The 18,369-nt window shown below is 46.4% G+C and overlaps 2 protein-coding genes across 3 annotated transcripts in view; one reads left to right on the forward strand and one right to left on the reverse strand.

Moving 5' to 3' along the window:
* Positions 1-18,369, reverse strand: part of NDUFAF6 (NADH:ubiquinone oxidoreductase complex assembly factor 6) — a 93,181-nt gene that overhangs the window by 65,523 nt on the left and 9,289 nt on the right. The window lies entirely within an intron of this gene.
* On the forward strand, positions 67-18,193 carry TP53INP1 (tumor protein p53 inducible nuclear protein 1). Of its 2 annotated transcripts, XM_084864765.1 has the most exons (5): positions 79-250; positions 7,277-7,533; positions 8,122-8,479; positions 12,562-12,599; positions 13,657-18,193. In XM_084864765.1, exons 2-4 carry the CDS (start codon positions 7,422-7,424, stop codon positions 12,581-12,583), a joined length of 492 nt encoding a protein of 163 aa, XP_084720891.1. In that variant the 5' UTR covers positions 79-250; positions 7,277-7,421; the 3' UTR covers positions 12,584-12,599; positions 13,657-18,193. The 2 variants fall into 2 exon arrangements, with proteins under 2 accessions (XP_084720890.1, XP_084720891.1); XM_084864764.1 differs by lacking the exon at positions 12,562-12,599 and having other exon boundaries at positions 67-250.

Below are 18,369 nucleotides of genomic sequence, written 5' to 3' on the forward strand. Positions count from 1 at the left end.
ACAGCCAGTCGCAGGGCGGCCCCGCGGGCCCCGCGCCGCCCATTGGCCGAGGCGGCCGGGGGGCGGGGCGGCGATCAGCTGTTGCCTGCGCCGCACAACAACAAAAGGCGCAGACGGGCCGGGGGCCGCGGCAGCTCCGGAGGCCGGCGCCGCGCTCTCCCCGATCCCGGCTCCCCCGCCCGCGCCCCCCGGTCCCGCTCCGGCTCCCGCGCGCGGAGCGAGGCGCCGCTGCTCCGCCGCCCGGGCCCACGTAAGTGCGGGGGGACGGGGCCCCGGCCGCCCCCGCGGCGCCGTCCGGCCCGCGCGCCCTGCCCCTCCGTGGGCCGCCGCCCGGCGCTCCGGGACCCCGGTCTCCAGCCCCTCGCCGCCGGGCCGCCCCTCCCTCGGCGGCGGGCCCGCGAGCCGGTGCGGCGGAGGCCACCTCGCGGGCCTGGGCCGGGCCGGGCCGGGTGCGGGGTGGCGGTTGGGTGTTTGGTTTCTCCCTCCTCCCCCGAGCGTGCCCTGTTCTCCGGGCCGCGGCGGGACCTCCTCCTCCGGCCCCTCCGCCGCCTCCGGCGCCCGGCCGTTGGGCTGGGACCGCCCGCCGGGGGCTCCTGGGCGCCCGCCCCCCGGTCCCCGCCGGTTCCTACCAGCCCCGCCGGGGGCTGCACCTGTGCAAAGCGCGCTCCGCCATCAGAGTTCCAATCCCGGGCATCGTCACCCGCTCCGGGTGCGGGTTCACGATGGGCCACACACGCTTTCTTTATCTTACTTTATGGACAGGAAACCCGAGGCCCCGAGAGAGAAACGTAACACAAGGCCCGTTAAAAGGGCACGGTGTTTCCTCTTTCAAAGACGGAGATGAACTTTTAAGTGAGGCTTTCTTGTGTTCACTGTACACGGCCCAACATGTCTGCTCATCATCTTCTGTTCGTGCCACTTGTAAAGATCCCCTTTCCGTCTGTAACTCAGGAGGACTTGGCGCATCTGTTGCTAAAAGTAACCCTTTTCTGAATACAAAGTAGTTTTTTGGGGGGAAAGGGGAGGGGCAGTGACCTGTGGGGGTCATGGGAGGGAAGTCAGGACGATCCTGACATGGCTTGGTTATTGAAACACACGTTTCACTGCAGAAGTGAAAAGCACTCGGAAAGCTTGTGATTTGAGGTTGCAGCCACCGTAGTTCTCTGGATTGGCAGCATCATTTTTCAAAGGTCCCTGCCTGGAACAGGGACTTAACTAATTTCTAGGACCAAGGCATCTTGTTCTGTTTCGTTTCCCACTCCCCCACCCCCCATTCTATCTTTTGTTCTTTTCTGGGAGTGCTCCTTTCTAGTTCTTTTTGGGAATGGCCCTACATTCAAGGCTAACAGGCCATGATTTACCACCTCTCGCTGTCTTTGTCCACTGTCATTCAGCCTCCCGGCCCACTCTGAGGGGTCCCTGGGAGAAGAAGCCCCTGGCACAAGGGCTGGGTGAATAAGGGGAACGAGCAAAAACAACTTTCTTGCTTGAGTTTCCTGAAGTTCAAAATGGGTTTTAAACGACTGGAGTCAGCATGTTTATTTTTCTAAACCGGCGAGGGGGACAGGATGTACAGAGAAACATTAATTCTGAGGCTGCTTTTCAGTGAGGATGTGTTAGTTTAGCCACCTGGTAATTAGAAACTGTCAAGCAGCCGCATCTGTACATACACAGAAGTTAGATCATCAAAGCTGGGAGGGTTTTATTTTTTAATGTTGTTTTTGGAGCCGCCTACTGGCAGCCAAAACCAACTGAGAAGCGCTGTGCTCTGGTTCCCAGAGCCGGAGCGGGGGCTGGGAGGGGCCTGGGAGGTCATGTGCAGCGAAAAGCAATGCGTTTGGAACCGGACAGACCTGGGCTCCCGTGCCAGCTCCACCCACACCGGCTGTCACTTTTGAGCAAGTTCCTTAATTTCTGAGCCTCCGTTTTCTTATTGGTGCAGTGTGACCCACAGGTACCTCAGGCCCCTGTCACATACCATCAGCACGCAGTACATTTGCAGCTCAAATTATTATATATTTTGCAGACAAAGACACTCGGATACTGTTATATAAATATCTTGCAGATAAAGACACAGTCAACAACTGGCATGAACTTGTTAGTATTAACCGGGTAACTTCTATATGCCAGGTGGGTATTTTAAGTGGTTTACCCTTAATCCCGTTTTAGAGGTAAGAAAACTGAGACATAAAGAAGTCACTATCCTAAATTCAGGCAAGATGCAAATAGCAGAGCCAAGATACAAACACCGCGGGCGGACACCGGAGCCTCGTCCTGTGGGCTGGTGCCGTCTCGGTGAGAAACAAACAAGCTCTTCCAGACCGGCAGCCCCTTCTCAGCCGGAATGCTCTTCCCAGAAGGATCACCGCAGCCCTCTCTCCGCTCACAGAGCGTTTCCGCCCATGTCACATGCAAAACACCGATGTCACATGCAAAACACCGGTGATGAAATGGGAAGTAACAGCAGGGCGCAAGGCTGTGCTTTCACTAGACTGGCACTAATGATAAAAAGAAACACGGAGAAGGAAAGGATGGAGCAAAATGTACACTATACTAATGGTTACAAGACAGGGAAGAATAACTCTCCTAAACTCTCCATAATGCGGTTTCATTCATTTTTTGATGAAAAGGACACTTTAAGGGAGGTGTTTTGAGCCAGGGTGACAGGGACAGAGCTGCCTTGCAATGCTGGGGCCCCACAGACTGTTTCCTCTCTGAGGGGGAAGGCGGGGGGACTGCGGGGTGAGCCGCTCCGCTGGGGCTGGGTGAGGCTGGGTGGGGCTGAAGGCCGGGGTGCCCCAGGGAAAAGCAGCGCCACCCGCCGGTCTCCTTCCTGAACCCAGAGCTGGTCCTCCTGGGAACTTTCACTGCATTTCGTCATTGCCCTCGAGCTGTGACCATCATCAAGAAATGGGTGGCACGTAGTGAGGAGTGAGGCCCGTTCTGCTTTCTCTTGGGCTCCAGGTGCACCCAGCCGGGCGGAGAGCACTGGGACCCGGCGGGGCCGAGGTCAGGGGTGGCAGTGACTGGGCAGAGTCCCGGGTACCGGGAGGGTAGGCAGGACTCCATTCTGTACCCTTCCCCAGGTGACCCGTGGGAGCCAGCGGTGACGGGGGAGAGGGGAGCCCTCTCTTGCTGGCTGTGCTCCTGAGCACGGCGCCCCCGGACTGGGTGCCCCTGCAGGGCCTGGGACACTGGGCGGCGGCTCTGCCGGCAGGAAGGCAAGAAGGCTGGCTGTGCCGCCCCACGGAGGCAGGGACCCTCTCCCGGGACAGGGCTGTGTATGCTCCGGGACAAGCTGGCTTCCATCGCGTCCGCTTGGAGCTGCAGGCAGAGGGGCCGCTTGCACTGGGGAACCCACAGCTGCCCAGCCACAGTGGCCCCGGCAGTGTTTCCTGCCTTACAGCCGCCATCTGTCCGGTCTGGGCCCATACAGCAGCAGTTGGGGCACACAGTTCCTTTAGGATGAGCAAGGGCTCCCTGTGGGTGTGTCCTCTGCCATCCACCCAGACCTCCAGCTTCCTGTTTGGTGTGGAGCCTGCATCCAGCCCAAAGCCCCGGGCCTGGGAGTCAGTCCTGGCTGGCTCAGCAGACAAACATACACTTGGGCCACAGTCCGCCTCCGTAATGGAAAAGAAATGGAGAAAAGATGTTTAAAGTAACTTTTCCCCCTTCTAGTTTATACATGCAAACCTTTATTTACACCAGAGCTAGTGACTGCCATCTTTGGGACATGTGTCAGGCAAACTGCACAGCCCACTTTTCCGCTGGCTTGTTCTCAGAGCTCCAGCCCTCTCCATCCGCCACGTTGCTTTCCAGAAGGGTTTCAGGAAGACTGTTAGGCAAGTGACACTTCCTGTTTACCTGCTTTTCATATTTAATGGCTTAGGGTGCTGGGCTGTGACCACAAATTCGCAGTAGTTGTAATAGCATGCCAGACAATTGTAACAGTCCAATTTGGATGTAATAGCATGAACCAGGACTCACATGAGCTAGAGATTCTAATTACATTGACAGCTAAAGGTGATTGCTTTGGAAGAGAAGGGAGCCCTGGCTGATGTTTGTCAGTGGGTAGAGTGCTGTGGGTTCAATTCCCAGTCAGGGCACATATCCAGGTTGCAGGTTCGATCCCCAGTCGGGATACATGCGTGACGCAACCAATCAGTGTTTCTCACATCGATGTTTCTCTCTTGCTCGAAAACCCCATCCCTTCCTCTCTCTAGAATCAATGAATAACATCCTCGGATGAGGATTTTTTTTTAAGTGAAAAATGTCAACAATCTGAAGTTATGGATTCAAGGCTCATGCTCATGTGAAACAGAAGTGTCATTTAGTCCCTTTTCACCCCCCCAGGTGGTCCCATCCACTCCTACCGCTTCTGTCACCCATTTTGCGTTGACAACTCTTGAACTCCAAAGCCCTACATTCAGCTGCCCGCAGACACCTCCAGGTGCGGGCCTGAGGTCTCCCAGATTCAGCCCGTCCGAAATGCGCACCCTGCACCATACGCAGCACTCCTGTTCCGGGAAGTGGTCTCTCTGTCCTCCAGTTGGCCAAACCTGGCTCATCCTTGGCCTTCCTTCCCTTTAACCTCTGACTCGCCCCGTCCAGCCTGTCCTCACAACTGTCCGTCCGAACCTTAGGCATACTGAAGGTGCCTCCTGCTCACTCAGGGGCAGGTTTCCAGTGTCCCTTCTCCCCTTCCTCCATTCTTCTTTTTTAAAAAAAATATATTTTATTGATTTTTCACAGAGAGGAAGGGAGAGGGATAGAGAGTTAGAAACATCATCCAGCTGCCTCCCACACCTCCCAACGGGGATGTGCCCGCAACCAGTGTCCATGCCCTTGACCGGGATCGAACCTGGGACCTTTCAGTCCGCAGACTGACGCTCTACCACTGAGCCAAACCGGTTTTGGCATTTCCTTCCTCCATTCTTGATCATTTCAACCACTCAAGGTTAAAGTCACTTTTGAAGTTCTTTTCCTGACCACCTGCTGTGTGGATCTGTCCTGTGGACAACCAGTACTTCTTCCATGGCATACATCACACTGACTGTTCCACTCGCCCCGGAGGGCTTTATTTACTCCTGTCTTCCCTGCATTTAACGCTTCATCTGATGCATAGTAAGTGCTCAATAAGTATTTGTAGAATAGTTGACATTGACAGGACTTTGTGCCCAATGCCTTGCCAAGTAGGTTGCCTGCATTATCTCATTTCATTATAGACTTCAGAAAGGAAGGGAGAGGGAGAGAGAAACATCAATGATGAGAAAGGATCATTGATGGGCCGCCTGCTGAATGTGCGCCCCTCTGGGGATCGAGCCTGTAACCCTGGCATGCACCCTGACTGTGAATCAAACCATGCCCTCCTGGTTCATAGGATGATGCTCAACCACTGAGCCTCACCCGCCAGGCCGTTATCTCATTTTACTAGAGTAGGATCAGGGATTCTTGGTGCTTGGCAGGGTGGGGGGGACAACAGGAAGGTGGTCTTCCCCTAGGATGAGCGTGGTGGAGGAAGTAGGCGGATTGGGCCACACAGGCAGCTGGAGTCCGGAGCACTTGCTGATAGCTGGGAGGAGTAGGGGATGGGGGAAAGGGGGGATGGCCGAGCGGAAGGAAGCCACGGGGAACTGCTGGTTTGGGGCCTGAGAACCGATGAAGGGCAGGGCCTGAGTTTGTCTGGGGGAGGGGGGGGGGTGTTAAAAAGTTCTCTTTGGGGTGGGTTAGCTTTGATATGCTCTTCAGGTAGCCAGGAGACATGAACATATAAATCTGGAATAAGACAGACAAGGCTGGAGGCCCTCATTTAGAACTCACCAGACTCCCTGAGGTGGGGCTGCTGCCAGTGGCCACAGTGTCATTTCCCACCTCCCAGGCGGAGGCCGGAGCCAGCGCTGAGCCGGCTCACAGCCCTCCGCTGCCACTGCCCTGATGGCTGTCTCCACCGTGTTTCCTACTCAGTTTTTCCAGCCAGCTGTAGGAATGGTTCTGGCGGGTAAAGTGCAGAACTTGCAGGCTTTAAATGCAGTTAGGGATGCTTACAGTCGCATACAGAAATACAGAGCACAGGGGAAGGTGAGGCCTGGCACAGGGAGGGCACTGGGCACTGCTGCTGGGCTCATTTGGCAGCTCTTGGGCACCTGACTATCCTATTGCAAGACTGTAACATATAGTTTTTGCTCCTCTACTTACAGAAAAGCAGTATTGCAGTTTAAAATTAATGCTCTTATTTAAAAAATGAATTCTATTGTAGAATGAATTACAATTTTATTTACAAGAAACTGTTCCTAATTCATACGATAAACAGCTAAATTTCTGTTTTGGATTGGGTGCTGCACTGAGAGCTGAGGCAGCTGAAATCAAGGGCCTCGGCCCTACCCTGAAGGAGCCGGCACTGGTCGCAGCGGCCCAGGCCCTGTGGGCGGCAGTGCCCTCCACACCGGGGCGGGCTGGGCGTGCGCCAAGGCCGGGGCACAGCCTGCAGCGGGCTGTGGAAGTAAATTCTACAATCACTGAATCACAGTTTTTAAAATCTTTTGTCCTTTAATTACAGTTTACATTCCATATGCTGTTGGTTTCAGGTGTGTATCAGAGTGGGTAGTCAGTCATGTACTTTACAAAGTGTTCCCCCACATAATTCAAGTAGTACTATGCATGGTTATTACAATATTACAGACTATATTCCCTACGTTGTACTGTGCATCCCCGTAAGTATCTTGTAACTACCAAGTTGTACTTCTAAAACCCTTCAACTTTTTACCCAGCCCTCCTGCCCTCTTCCCCTCTGGCAACCATTAGTCTATTCCCTGTATCTATGCCAACTCTTTCCTTTTCATTTCACATTCTGATACTTAAAGGTTGTGTTTGAGTACTCATTTTGTTTTGTAAATAATGGCTATTGCCGTTTGTACGTTTGGCTCTGGCAGGAAAGGAACAGCTATAACAAGGCTAAGGCGTGTGCTTTCTTCTAAGAAAGTGTGTGTGCACTTTTATTTAAATTTTAAATCCTCACACAGGGATGTTTGTTTTTCTAATTGATTTTTACAGAGAGAGTGAGGGAGGCAGAGGAGGGACGGAGGGAGGGAGGGAGAGAGAAAAACATGAATCCGTTGCCTCCCTGACTGGAAGCGTAGCCCGGAGCCTTTTGATGCTCATGGGGCAATGCTCCAACCAACCGAACCGCCTGGCCAGGCCTGTGCCCACTTTCGAAACCACACACATGTTCTATAAAGAGAGGCTGGTTTGAAATAACCTTATTTTTGTTTTGTTTTAGGGATAATGACTCTCCTCCCCGCCTAAACTGAATAAGCACCGTGTGCACTTTAAGCTCCTGTCGGAGCCATCGGGCTGACTGAAGACAGGGTTTTGAAATCTCAGCTATATAGGCATCCAGCCAAAGTCTCAATCTTGCCTTAACAATGTTCCAGAGACTGAACAAAATGTTTGTGGGTGAAGGCAATACTTCTTCCAACCAAGAACCAGAATTCAGTGAGAAAGAAGATGATGAATGGATTCTTGTCGACTTCATAGGTAAGGTATCTTCTGCCGCTGATCCTCACAGCAAAAGTGGAAACACTTACATCTTAGTTTTTGCATAAGTAAATAAATTACTTTGAAGGTTTTTAAGACTTAAAAGAAACAAAAATTTGTGTTAAAAAAATTGTTGAAACGGCCCAGCCAGTGTGGCTCAGTGGTTGAGTGTTGACCTATGAACCAGGAGGTCACAGTTCAATTCCTGACCAGGGCACATGGCTAGGTTTTTCTCTCATTAATATTTTTATTTCTTTCTTCCTCTCTAAAATCAATAAAAACATATATTTTTTTTTAAAAGAGAAGAATGTGCCTTGGCCAGCATTGCTCCTTTGGTTAGAGCATCATCCCAATATGAGTTCAGCCCTCATCAGGGTACATCAAGACTCAACCAACTCATGCATACATAAGTGGAACAACAGATTGATGTTTCTCTCCCTGTCTCTCTAAAATCACAAAAATAAATTTAAAAAAAATAAAATGGAGGAATGTGAGCTAATAGAATCTCTCTCCTTTTTCTGTTCTTGACGTGGTGTCATTGTGACACGCCTCCTCCTGTGGCTTCAACGGCACGTGGTCTCGGTCCAGACACTTGCACCGGGCTGTCGGCAGCAGAGGACGAGGAAGAAGACATCATCGAAGAGTCACCCACCGACCACCCTTCCGTCTTTTCCTGTTTACCCGCATCTCTCGAATGCTTGGCTGACCCAAGCGACTCCTGCTTCCTCCAGTTTGAGTCCTGCCCCCTGGAGGAGAGCTGGTTCATCACCCCTCCGCCGTGCTTCACCGCCGGAGGGCTGACCGCCATCAAGGTGGAGACCAGCCCCATGGAGAACCTGCTCATCGAGCACCCCAGCATGTCCGTGTACGCCGTGCACAACTCCTGCCCCGCGCTCAGCGAGGCCGGCTGCGGGGCTGACGAGCTTCACCGCCCGGGCAGTCCCAGGTACGGCGTACGTGCTTCTCTCCACAGGCATCTGGTCAGCGTGTATTTTATTCATTTTTACTGCAGTTCAAAGCTAAGTTTTTACAAGGCACAAGACTAGTTTTGTTAGAGATTTATGGAAGTATGTGCAAAGTGCACAAGGCAGCTGATGGTATAAAAAATGTGTTCAATTTAGATTTTTTAAAAAAGTTATATATCCTCTTAATCTGTTTTTTCATTGTCTTCAGTGCACATGTTAACATTTCTGACCTACACAAACATATATTTGTTATTTTGCAGAAAGCACACACCTGACATGCTGAGTAATTTTCAGTAGTAAACAAGGCAGTGGTCCTCAACCTTCCTAATGCCCCCACCCTTTAAACAGCTCCTCATGTTGTGGTGACCCCCAACCATAAAATTATTTTCATTGCTACTTCATCACTGTAATTTTGCTACTGTTGTTATGATAGAGTAGTACATAGCGATTCATTAACAGTAGAAAAATTACAGTGATGAAGTAGCAACGAAAATAATTTTATGGTTGGGGGTCACAACATGAGGAACTGTATTAAAGGGTCGCGGCATTAGGAAGGTTGAGAACCACGGAGTCTTAAAGGAAGAGGATGATTTTGTAGGAATCACATTTCAAGTATAAGATACAATTGGGGGGAGTGGGAGAAAAGCATTGTAGTATGCTCGTTATGTAATGGAGAGCCATTCTATTTACAATATTTGGGTAACTCATGGGAAAAAGACTGGCATTTCTGCCAGAATCTAACCCTGGCACTGTACAGACCGGATTATTTGAGGGTGACAAGTTTGACAAGAATAATGTCTTAAGACACTTCTTTTCGTCCAAGTAGTCTTGGCGAGGTCACTTCAAATGGCTCTTAACCTTGAAAGCATGAGCAATCTTAAGCATGAAGTAAAATGGTTGTTTTACTAAAATATTTTGCTCAAGAGTTGTTTTCTGCCTTAGAGAGGAAGATTTCATACCCAGCGTTTGTTGATAAGACGGGTGGGGAGCCAAGTGGTCTGGCAGGCTGTCTCAATGCCAGGTGGGTTGAGGCCTAGAAGGGTTCCAGGAGAGTGGCTGGCCAGTGACGTTTGATATGTTCCAAAGCAAACCTGTAGACATTGTGTGGCCTTTTTCCAGGGAATATACTCAAGATTCATGGCAGAGTTAATTAGCTCCAAGCCCGGCTGGTCCATGATGTGCATTGGAGGAAGGCTCCCTGTGGGCAGGGGGACTGTTGATCCCCTTAGCACCTGGCAAGGGCAGGGTGAGCCTGAATCTTCGGGGCGGTTCAGAGTATTCCTGTAGTTAGTGTTACCATCCACAGGGCTTCTTTTTGGATCCTCCAAGCTCTGACTGCAAACTAGACCATTGTATATATCTTCCATTTCCTGTTTGCCAAATATAAACAAAGCCCCAGCAGCTCACTGATTTGTTAACTTTATCAGAGTTTGCTGTACTCTTAAGTCTTGATATTGTAGATTATCTTGAAGGAAGATAAACATATGCTTGTACCAAATTGAAAAACAATTTGCTTCTATAGTTACCTAGGCTTTCTACTAGGTAAGACCTTTGATGGGAAATGTGACTATAACTGGCACTTTTATTCAGTGCCATAAGTTTATTAAGAGGTCAGTGTTTCGGGCATTACAACAAAAATTCCAAATATTTTTTTGGAGGCGATACTGATATAATTGCATCATACTAATTCAAATTAATTTCTTCAGTTCTTAAAAATTCTTCCTGATTCTGATCTCACCTTTTGAGAAATTATATTCAAGAATTTAGCATGATTTTTAAAAATATATTTTATTGATTTTTTTTACAGAGAGGAAGAGAGAGGGATAGAGAGAAACATCGATGAGAGAGAATCATCGATCAGCTGCCTCTTGCACACCCCCTACTGGGGATGTGCCCGCAACCAAGGTACATGCCCTTGACCAGAATTGAACCTGGGACCCTTCAGTCCACAGGCCAATGCTCTATCCACTGAGCCAAACCAGTTTCGGCTAGCATGATTAATAGTCACTTTAAACTTACTGTCATCCTCATATAATAAAGAGGTAATACGCAAATGGTCGTTATGCATGCATAATGACCGATCACCAGGCGGGCAGGGAAGTGAGCTACAAACTGGGGAGAGCTACAGGGAGGGCGGGCAGCGAGCTCCTGCAGCAGAGAACTAGTGGTGGTGGGTGGGGCAGCCAGCTGAGCAAGCGGCACGGATCTGTGCGTAGGGCCACTAGTTATTTGTTTGTTTGTTTTTGTGTGTGTGTGTGTGTGTTTTCCAGTATTTTGTTTTCTTTATTTATTTATTTAATATTTTTATTGATTTTTTTACAGAGAGAAAGGGAGAGAGAGAGATAGAGCTAGAAACGTCGATGAGAGAGAAACATCGACCAGCTGCCTCCTGCACACCCCCTACCGGGGATGTGCCCGCAACCAACGTACATGCCCCTGACCGGAATCGAACCTGGGACCTTTCAGTCCGCAGACCGACGCTCTACCACTGAGCCAAACCGGTTTCGGCTATTTATTTTTTTTAAAGAAATTATTTTTAAAATTTTCAGGATAGTTTTTATTTTTTATTTTTCAAGATTTTATTGAATTTTTACAGAGAGGAAAGGAGAGTGATAGAGAGTTAGAAACATCGATGAGAGAGAAACCAGCTGCCGCTTGCACACTCCCCACTGGGGATGTGCCCGCAACCCAGGTACATGCCCTTGACCGGAATCGAACCCGGGACCTTTCAGTCCACAGGCTGACGCTCATTCTACTGAGCCAAACCGGTTTCGGCTATTCTCCTGTATTTTAAAGTATGTGTGTATGTATGAGGATATATGTTATCTGTAAGTATATATACATATATTCAGCAGCTTTATAAATAATGTCATAGAAGCAGTACATATGTATTGCAGAAAATAGAAAATGCAAATGTGCAAAACTTTGAATGACACTCTTCCTGCCCAAGATGACTGCTGTTGTGAGCCCAGGGCATAATTAGCCTCCCGGATTGTCTTTCCTGCGTGTTCTCTGTGCCGTGCGCACACACCATGCCCCACTTTTACCCTGAACGGGATCACGCTGCATGTGCTGTTTGATAATCTGCTTCTTTAGGCAATGATCTCCATTTTTTTTTTTTTTTTTTTTTTAAAGTAAAATTTCACTTCATCTGCCAGAAACCATGTGCTCAGCTTTCCTCACTGGAGCCCGGAGTATTTCATCCAGTTTGCACAAAGCAGCATCCAGCCTAGGCCTTGCACTGCATTTAGTTATATGTTTGTAGTTTTGAAGCAGTGAGACTGTCATTTCTTATGTCTTGTTCTTGTATCTTTTTATTCTTTCATAATGACAATAGGGAAGTAAAATATGTACTTTTCCATATGTAACAGTTCAAAAAAACATTTAACTTTATATAAATTCTTTCTGAACATGAAGTACTGTAAGTTGTTATAACTAAAATATTTTGTATATATATATTTTATTGATTTTTTACAGAGAGGAAGGGAGAGGAACATCGATGAGAGAGAAACATTGACCAGCTGCCTCCTGCACCCCCCCTTCCGGGGATGTGCCCACAACCAAGGTACATGCCCTTGACCGGAATTCAACCTGGGACCCTTCAGTCCTCAGGCCGACACTCTATCCACTGAGTCAAACCGGTTTGGGCTAAAGTATTTTTTAATATCCTTATTTTTGGAAGTGAAAATTCTTGTACGGCCTACTAAATCAAGATAGAAATGACGTGTTACCAAAATTAGGAGAATGGCTATATAGTAATTACCTGTGTTTTCTGAGTAGGAAATCATTTTTCAAAAGTTAGGTCATTTCCATTCTATTTATCCTTGAAAATTTTAGTGCAAAGCACGTAAAAGGTGCTTTATAATTACAGATGAGCTTCAGAGTGTGTGTTTTATTGTGTTTTAATCTTTACAATTATTATAATCTTTAAGTAATATATGTACCTTTAATGATCCATAGTAAACCAGTTGAAATAAAGAAAAGTTGACTACATCCTAACAGTAAAGTTAAATCGCATTCTGAATCTTACTAGTGATTTAATAGCTCACATTTAACATTGTAGGGCCAGGAAAAGCTGCTTGTAAGACTCACTGGCACAGAGTAAGTACTTTCGCTTGGAGCCTGTGTGATATGCGTTATCAGTCTGAGCAGGGAGGTTAAGGACTCGAGGTGCCACCTTTTAAAAACCAGTCTTCATTTTAACTTCTCTTTACTCGTTTCTTAACGGGACCTGCTTCGATTCTGTTTTTTAAAAACGCGATATTAAAAAATAATAGTGTTTTCCTCTAGTTATTACAAACAGTATACTAGTAACTGCCTTCTCTGTGTAAAAGAACACTTAAAAATCTTAAAACTCTTCAATGTAGTTTATATATACCCTATTAGCTTTTAATATAGAAAGCATAATCATGTGGTTTGTAGCCAAGGGTCTTTATAATACTGTTATACAAATATTGTTCCATAATGTGCCCTGTATGATATAAATAATAAGTGGGCTGCTTCTTACAAGAAAGGTGTTGAGTAGATTTTCCTTGTGCACATTTCTGTTAAATACAGGTGTAAACCTTGTCTCCTAGAACATTTTACTTATAGACAGACAGAAAGCACTGTGAAGGTGCTTTGCTCCCGGACCTCAGTAGTCAATAACCATGGTCCTTTACAGTGAAATCTGTTAGAATCCTGGTTAATCGTCATGACCTCAACACATCTCAGTGCCTTGGATGTCTGTCAGTATAACTTAAAAGTGAAAATATTTTCCTCTTAAGATCATGGCAAGAATTAAAATACAGAATATTTGCAAAATAGTTGGCAAATGCAGATATTCAGTAAATGTTAGCTTCCCTCCTAGAAAAGCGTATGCAAATGCATTTGCTTTGCAATTGAAATTTATTCAAAGTGTAAAGCATTTATTATTAAAAAACACACACACACACACACACACACACAAAACAATCTACCTAATTAACCACCTGTCAATTATACGGCCCATTTCTATTAAAAGTTGGCTGCTGCTTTCTACCACTGTCAGAATGATCACAACATATAAACTTGTCTGTCAGCCATGAGACATTAAGTTCTCATTGGACCATAAACGAGTGTGGAAAATGGAATTGCCAACGTGCTGCTGTGTGACGCATGCCCACTGTTTGTGTTTCAGAGGGGACGCCCAGGACGAAGTGGGGCCGCACATCCACTGCTACGTGGCGGCCGTGGCTGCGCACGCGGCTTTCCTGGACCAGCCCCGGAGCTGCCGCCCCACGCCGTGGGTAAAGGAGCGCAGTGAGAGGCAGGCTCTGAACAGAAACGGCCTGCGCCGCCAAAACCTGGCCAGGGACGGCCACCCCCGGCAGGCCAAGCACAGCGGCTGGGCGGTCCACCAGCCCTGCCCACGGCAGTACAATTACTGAGAACTTCAAGTGTGGGTGGGTGGTTGGTTGGTTGGTTGTTCTTGGTCTGTACATATGTGTGTGGGTGTGTGTGTCTGGATGTGAAGTCTCTTTACAGCCACTTGGTGACCAATCACATAGTCGTTTTATTAGTGCATTTAGACACTATCTTGAAAACCAGATTTACATGCTGTGTATCACATAATACCTTGCTCTTAACATTTACTTTTTGGTAAATATTTTCAGAATATTTTTGGAAACATATCAATACAATTACAGTGTTTGGTGATGTCTTTAAATCTATTGAAATGTACATGAATTAGCATTTTAAAGACATTTCTTCTCAAGTGTGAGAATAGGCATCTTTCAATTTCATTTTATTTTGTATTACTTAATCTTTTGAGTAAACAAAAACTTATTCTCAGGGTCAGCCATACACTTTATTGACCAGTACTTGATAATCTTTTCTGTATATAACGAATACATTTTTACACACTAACATGAGCATTAACAGGTTATAGTTGCCATAGTTATAATGGAATTATGGCTGAATTGTCTTTTTGAAAGAAAACTTGATATATTTCTCTGTGTGTGGTGTTTTGTTTTTCCAGACTAGCCATGCAGTTCATTTTGGAATTCAGGTACATTGAGTGTTAGTGAACAGTGCGTTCAGTAATTCCGGTGACTGTGATGTGGTCCAGACCTTAGCAGGCCTTGTGGGACGAAAGCACTTGTCGCACACGCAGAGGATTGAAGCAGACCTGTGAAGCTGTTGTTGGAAAACGTGTGTCCATAGCTAACCCCTTAGTGCACACTTTCAGCTCTGCCCCGTCACACCCACACCAGCTGTGCGCTCACAAGTCCGTGTCCCGGCACCGAGTGACCCGTTAGGCCCGCCGCAGGGGGCTCCGCTGGGCTGTGGTCTGGTGCGGGGGCCGCGAGGGCGAAGGGTTCTTGGGAAATTTCTCCCGGCGTCCAAGGGAGAGTGACAGGGTGGCTTCCTTCCTTCTCCTCTCTCACGCCTGGCTGCAGGCAGAATCTTCAACCACTTTGGCTGTTTCCTCCACCAGCAGAGGGCAGGCACAGCCGCCTCCCTCCCAGCTGAGGGGAAGTGGCTCAGACAGGAATTCTGAGTCTGTGACGGGTGATGGGAACAGCCGTTCTCAGAGCTGGTGCTGGGAGGCCGAGTGCAGCGCCCAGGCCCAGGGAGACCTAGTTCTGGCCGCTGGCCGGGCCCTTTGCTGTCCAGCAGCTGCGATGGGTTCTGCTGAGCCACCCGCGCTCGCTGAGGTCTTCGGAAACTAAGTTAAGCACATTTACAATCCAAAGCACGTTCTGCTGACAGACAGGAGTATCACCTTCAAAATCAAACCGCGTCTTTTCCCGCCTCCTCTGCAAACCTAAAGTACACGTCTCTCCAACGTTCCTCGGGAAAAGCAGCCTGTGGTCGTGTGAAGTATTACTCTGTCTCTCAGCGACCTCTCCTTCTGGGAGAGCTGTGCCCTTTCTGACCAGCCTGGGGCGCTCAGGACTGGTCAGGGCGGGTAGCAGGTGGTGGCGGGAGGCTGTTCCTCCTTGGCGTTGATGAAGGGCCAGGAATGTCTCTAGAGCAAGAATCTAGGGCCCCTTCTCTCCTTTTTCCTTTCCATTTCCACGACCCCTTTATTTATTTGCTTTCCAACAGGGGCCAAGTCTGTCAAGTTTTGTCGAACTGAGCTAGAGTTATTTGTTCCTATTTGTGTTTACCTGAGTTGGGAGATGAGGTAGAGTGTTCATGAGGGTGTGTGTGTTTTCATATGATGTCTGTTATAGGGCCATGTATTGGTAACTTGAAAAAAGACCAGCTAAATGTTTCCTGGTGTATGCCTCTGAGCACATGGGCATCTCTCCACATGTTACATGCAAGTTGTTAGTACCTCACAAGCTATAGCAGGGCAGCATGACAGATTTCTATATAAAACCTTTATTATTTTTTCAGATCTCCTGACACTTTAAACACATTTATATTTCTATCAGTTATTGTATTTTTGTTTTCCTTATCTGGACCTTTTTTTTTTTAATGCATTGTTCCTGGAAGACAAATGATTTTAGTCTTTGGGATATCTTTTCAGGATAAGGGCTACCACACCATCTGTGATATATTGTGGTTTTTATCTAAAATTGGCACATATAAGAAGTGAAGAAACTAGTTACATCATTCGGTGGAGGTTCTTGGTCATTAGATGTTTGTTAGGCATCCATTATGTACAAGACACACCAGTAATGATGTTGACAAGTTAAGTATTCTCTGAGACACGGCCAAAATGCAATTTATTATAAATTATTTTTGCTGTTGTAAATATTAATGGTTTACAATGTGCTTTAATGCATATTTCTTAAAAATGCACCCAGTGAGAAATAAGACACCTTTGAATTTAGTGCTCTGACTGTTTCTAAACTGATAATACAGAATGTTCCTTGGAGAAAGTCTGGGATAGGTGGTGTACACAGCAGTGCTATGGATGAGTTTCTTAGTTCTTATAATGCACCACGTTTCTCAGTTTGTTTTTGTTACTAAAACGCTGTATAATGTATATCCTGTTTATTACTTCTTCTTCCTTAGCTAGTTGGATCATGCACTGCACTGTAAGTTGAAGATTAGCCAGTCATTGTCTTCTGTGGCAATGCATTTATATCGTTGGCGGAGGGGGAATTTTTTTACGGAAGGTGCAAAGTGTTTGAATTTCCTGATTTCCTATCCAGGGATCTTTTTTTGACATTTATTTCCTGTTCATTTTTCCAGTTTCCATGCAAATCGCTCCTCTTTTCCATGCCTTCTCTGTTGTGTCGGTACTTTGATTCTAGTGAGAAGACAGTTGACTTACAACGTGAGAGGGCCATTCAGCATTGCCTGCTGTTCCCACTTCTCAGATCTGTGAGCACATGGTTGGGAACCTTACATCTTCGTGGAATCTGTCTTTGCTATTTCTCTTCCTCCCCAAGGACATGTAATGCCTCTTATGTTTTTAGGAGAAAAGAGCAAAGAAGAATATCTTTCTTATCCTCATTTTCTTTGAGATGGAAACAAACTAACAAAAATGAAGGACTCCAACTAGAAGATAGACATTTAAGCTTAAATATTAGGTTAATGGAGAAAGAGTTTCCAAGTATTAGTTTTTGTTTTTAGAATCAGTTAAGAGACTGCTCCTTGTACTGGAGACACTAGCATGTTTGTAATGTTACCGTAAAGTTACCTTATTATAGACGGCCCATACATAGATTAAATTCTTTTAAAAGGGGCTACTATCATGGATGTTTCACTGCCATTAGCCAGGCTGATGTGTTATCAGTGGCATCCTTATCTACTTACTTTATTGCTTAAATTTTTATTTAAAATGCTTTATTTAGAAAACCAACATAATGTTTGGTGTCAGCCTTGCCATGTACCAATTTCACTTGAAATATGACACCAATCACAGTGGGTGAAGGTGGAGAAAGAGGTACTGGAAAGCATACCGGTAAGGATATATTTTTCTATTTGCAACAGTATCCTGTATGCGGGAGAAGTTACTGTTCAGAGGAAGGCAGCTCACGTGGATGATGTTTTGTATATTATTGAGCATTTTTCTTACACTTTTTTAAATTGTATAATTGTTAAATGCCCAGTTTTGCTCTGTATTTGCCTGAAGCTTTAGTATTCGTTTTCCGGATGGACTTCTGAAAACCAGTACTTGGGGAGATGAGATGTGTATGTTTCCAGGTTTGGTGTGTGTGTGTGTGTGAGTGGTTTTGCTTGCTTTTGGTTGTATTTTCCTCCAGAGGTTTGGAAATTTAATCAATAATTCTGTGTATGTTATTTAAAAAAAAAAAAAAAAAGTGGCTTTTTCCCCCCCCTTCAAGTAAAATTGTGAACACATTTGCTTTTCAAGGGCAGGGCATCAGTTATAGAAACTGAAGAGTATTGTAGATTGTACTATGTGCCTTCTTGATGTGTTTCTGGACACACAACTTTTTCAACAACTTGAAATCTAAAAAAGGGACATGTGGTTAGGTTATACTGTATATCAATCTATGCATAAATGGCAGCTTGTTTTCTTGAGCCACTGTCTAAATGTTTCGGTTTTTATAGAAATTTTTTATACTGATTAGTTCGTAGCTGGTCAGTTTTATACACAGACTAAACAATACAGCACTTTGCCAAAAATAAGTGTAGCATTGCTTAAAGGTTGTGTATTAACACCAGTTGTTTGTAATGGGGTCAGCGGTGCATTCTGTACCACCTGGAGTTATGTTCTTCATCTTCAGTAAATAAAATGTCCTCTAACTTCACTTCTGCCAGATTCTCTTTTTTCCCCTTAGTGTTTGTTAGTCTTAAAACTAGATATATCTTAAAACATTTGCTGTTGAGTTTTACTTGTCCACAGATGTGTTTAACATACACTTTAAGTGCTTTAAAAACATGGTGTAAAATTGGAATAGTATACTAAAATTAGTATATTAAAATA

The sequence above is a fragment of the Pipistrellus hanaki genome, assembly GCF_964339955.1.
Source record: "Pipistrellus hanaki genome assembly, chromosome: 17".
Classification (NCBI taxonomy): Eukaryota; Metazoa; Chordata; class Mammalia; order Chiroptera; family Vespertilionidae; genus Pipistrellus; species Pipistrellus hanaki.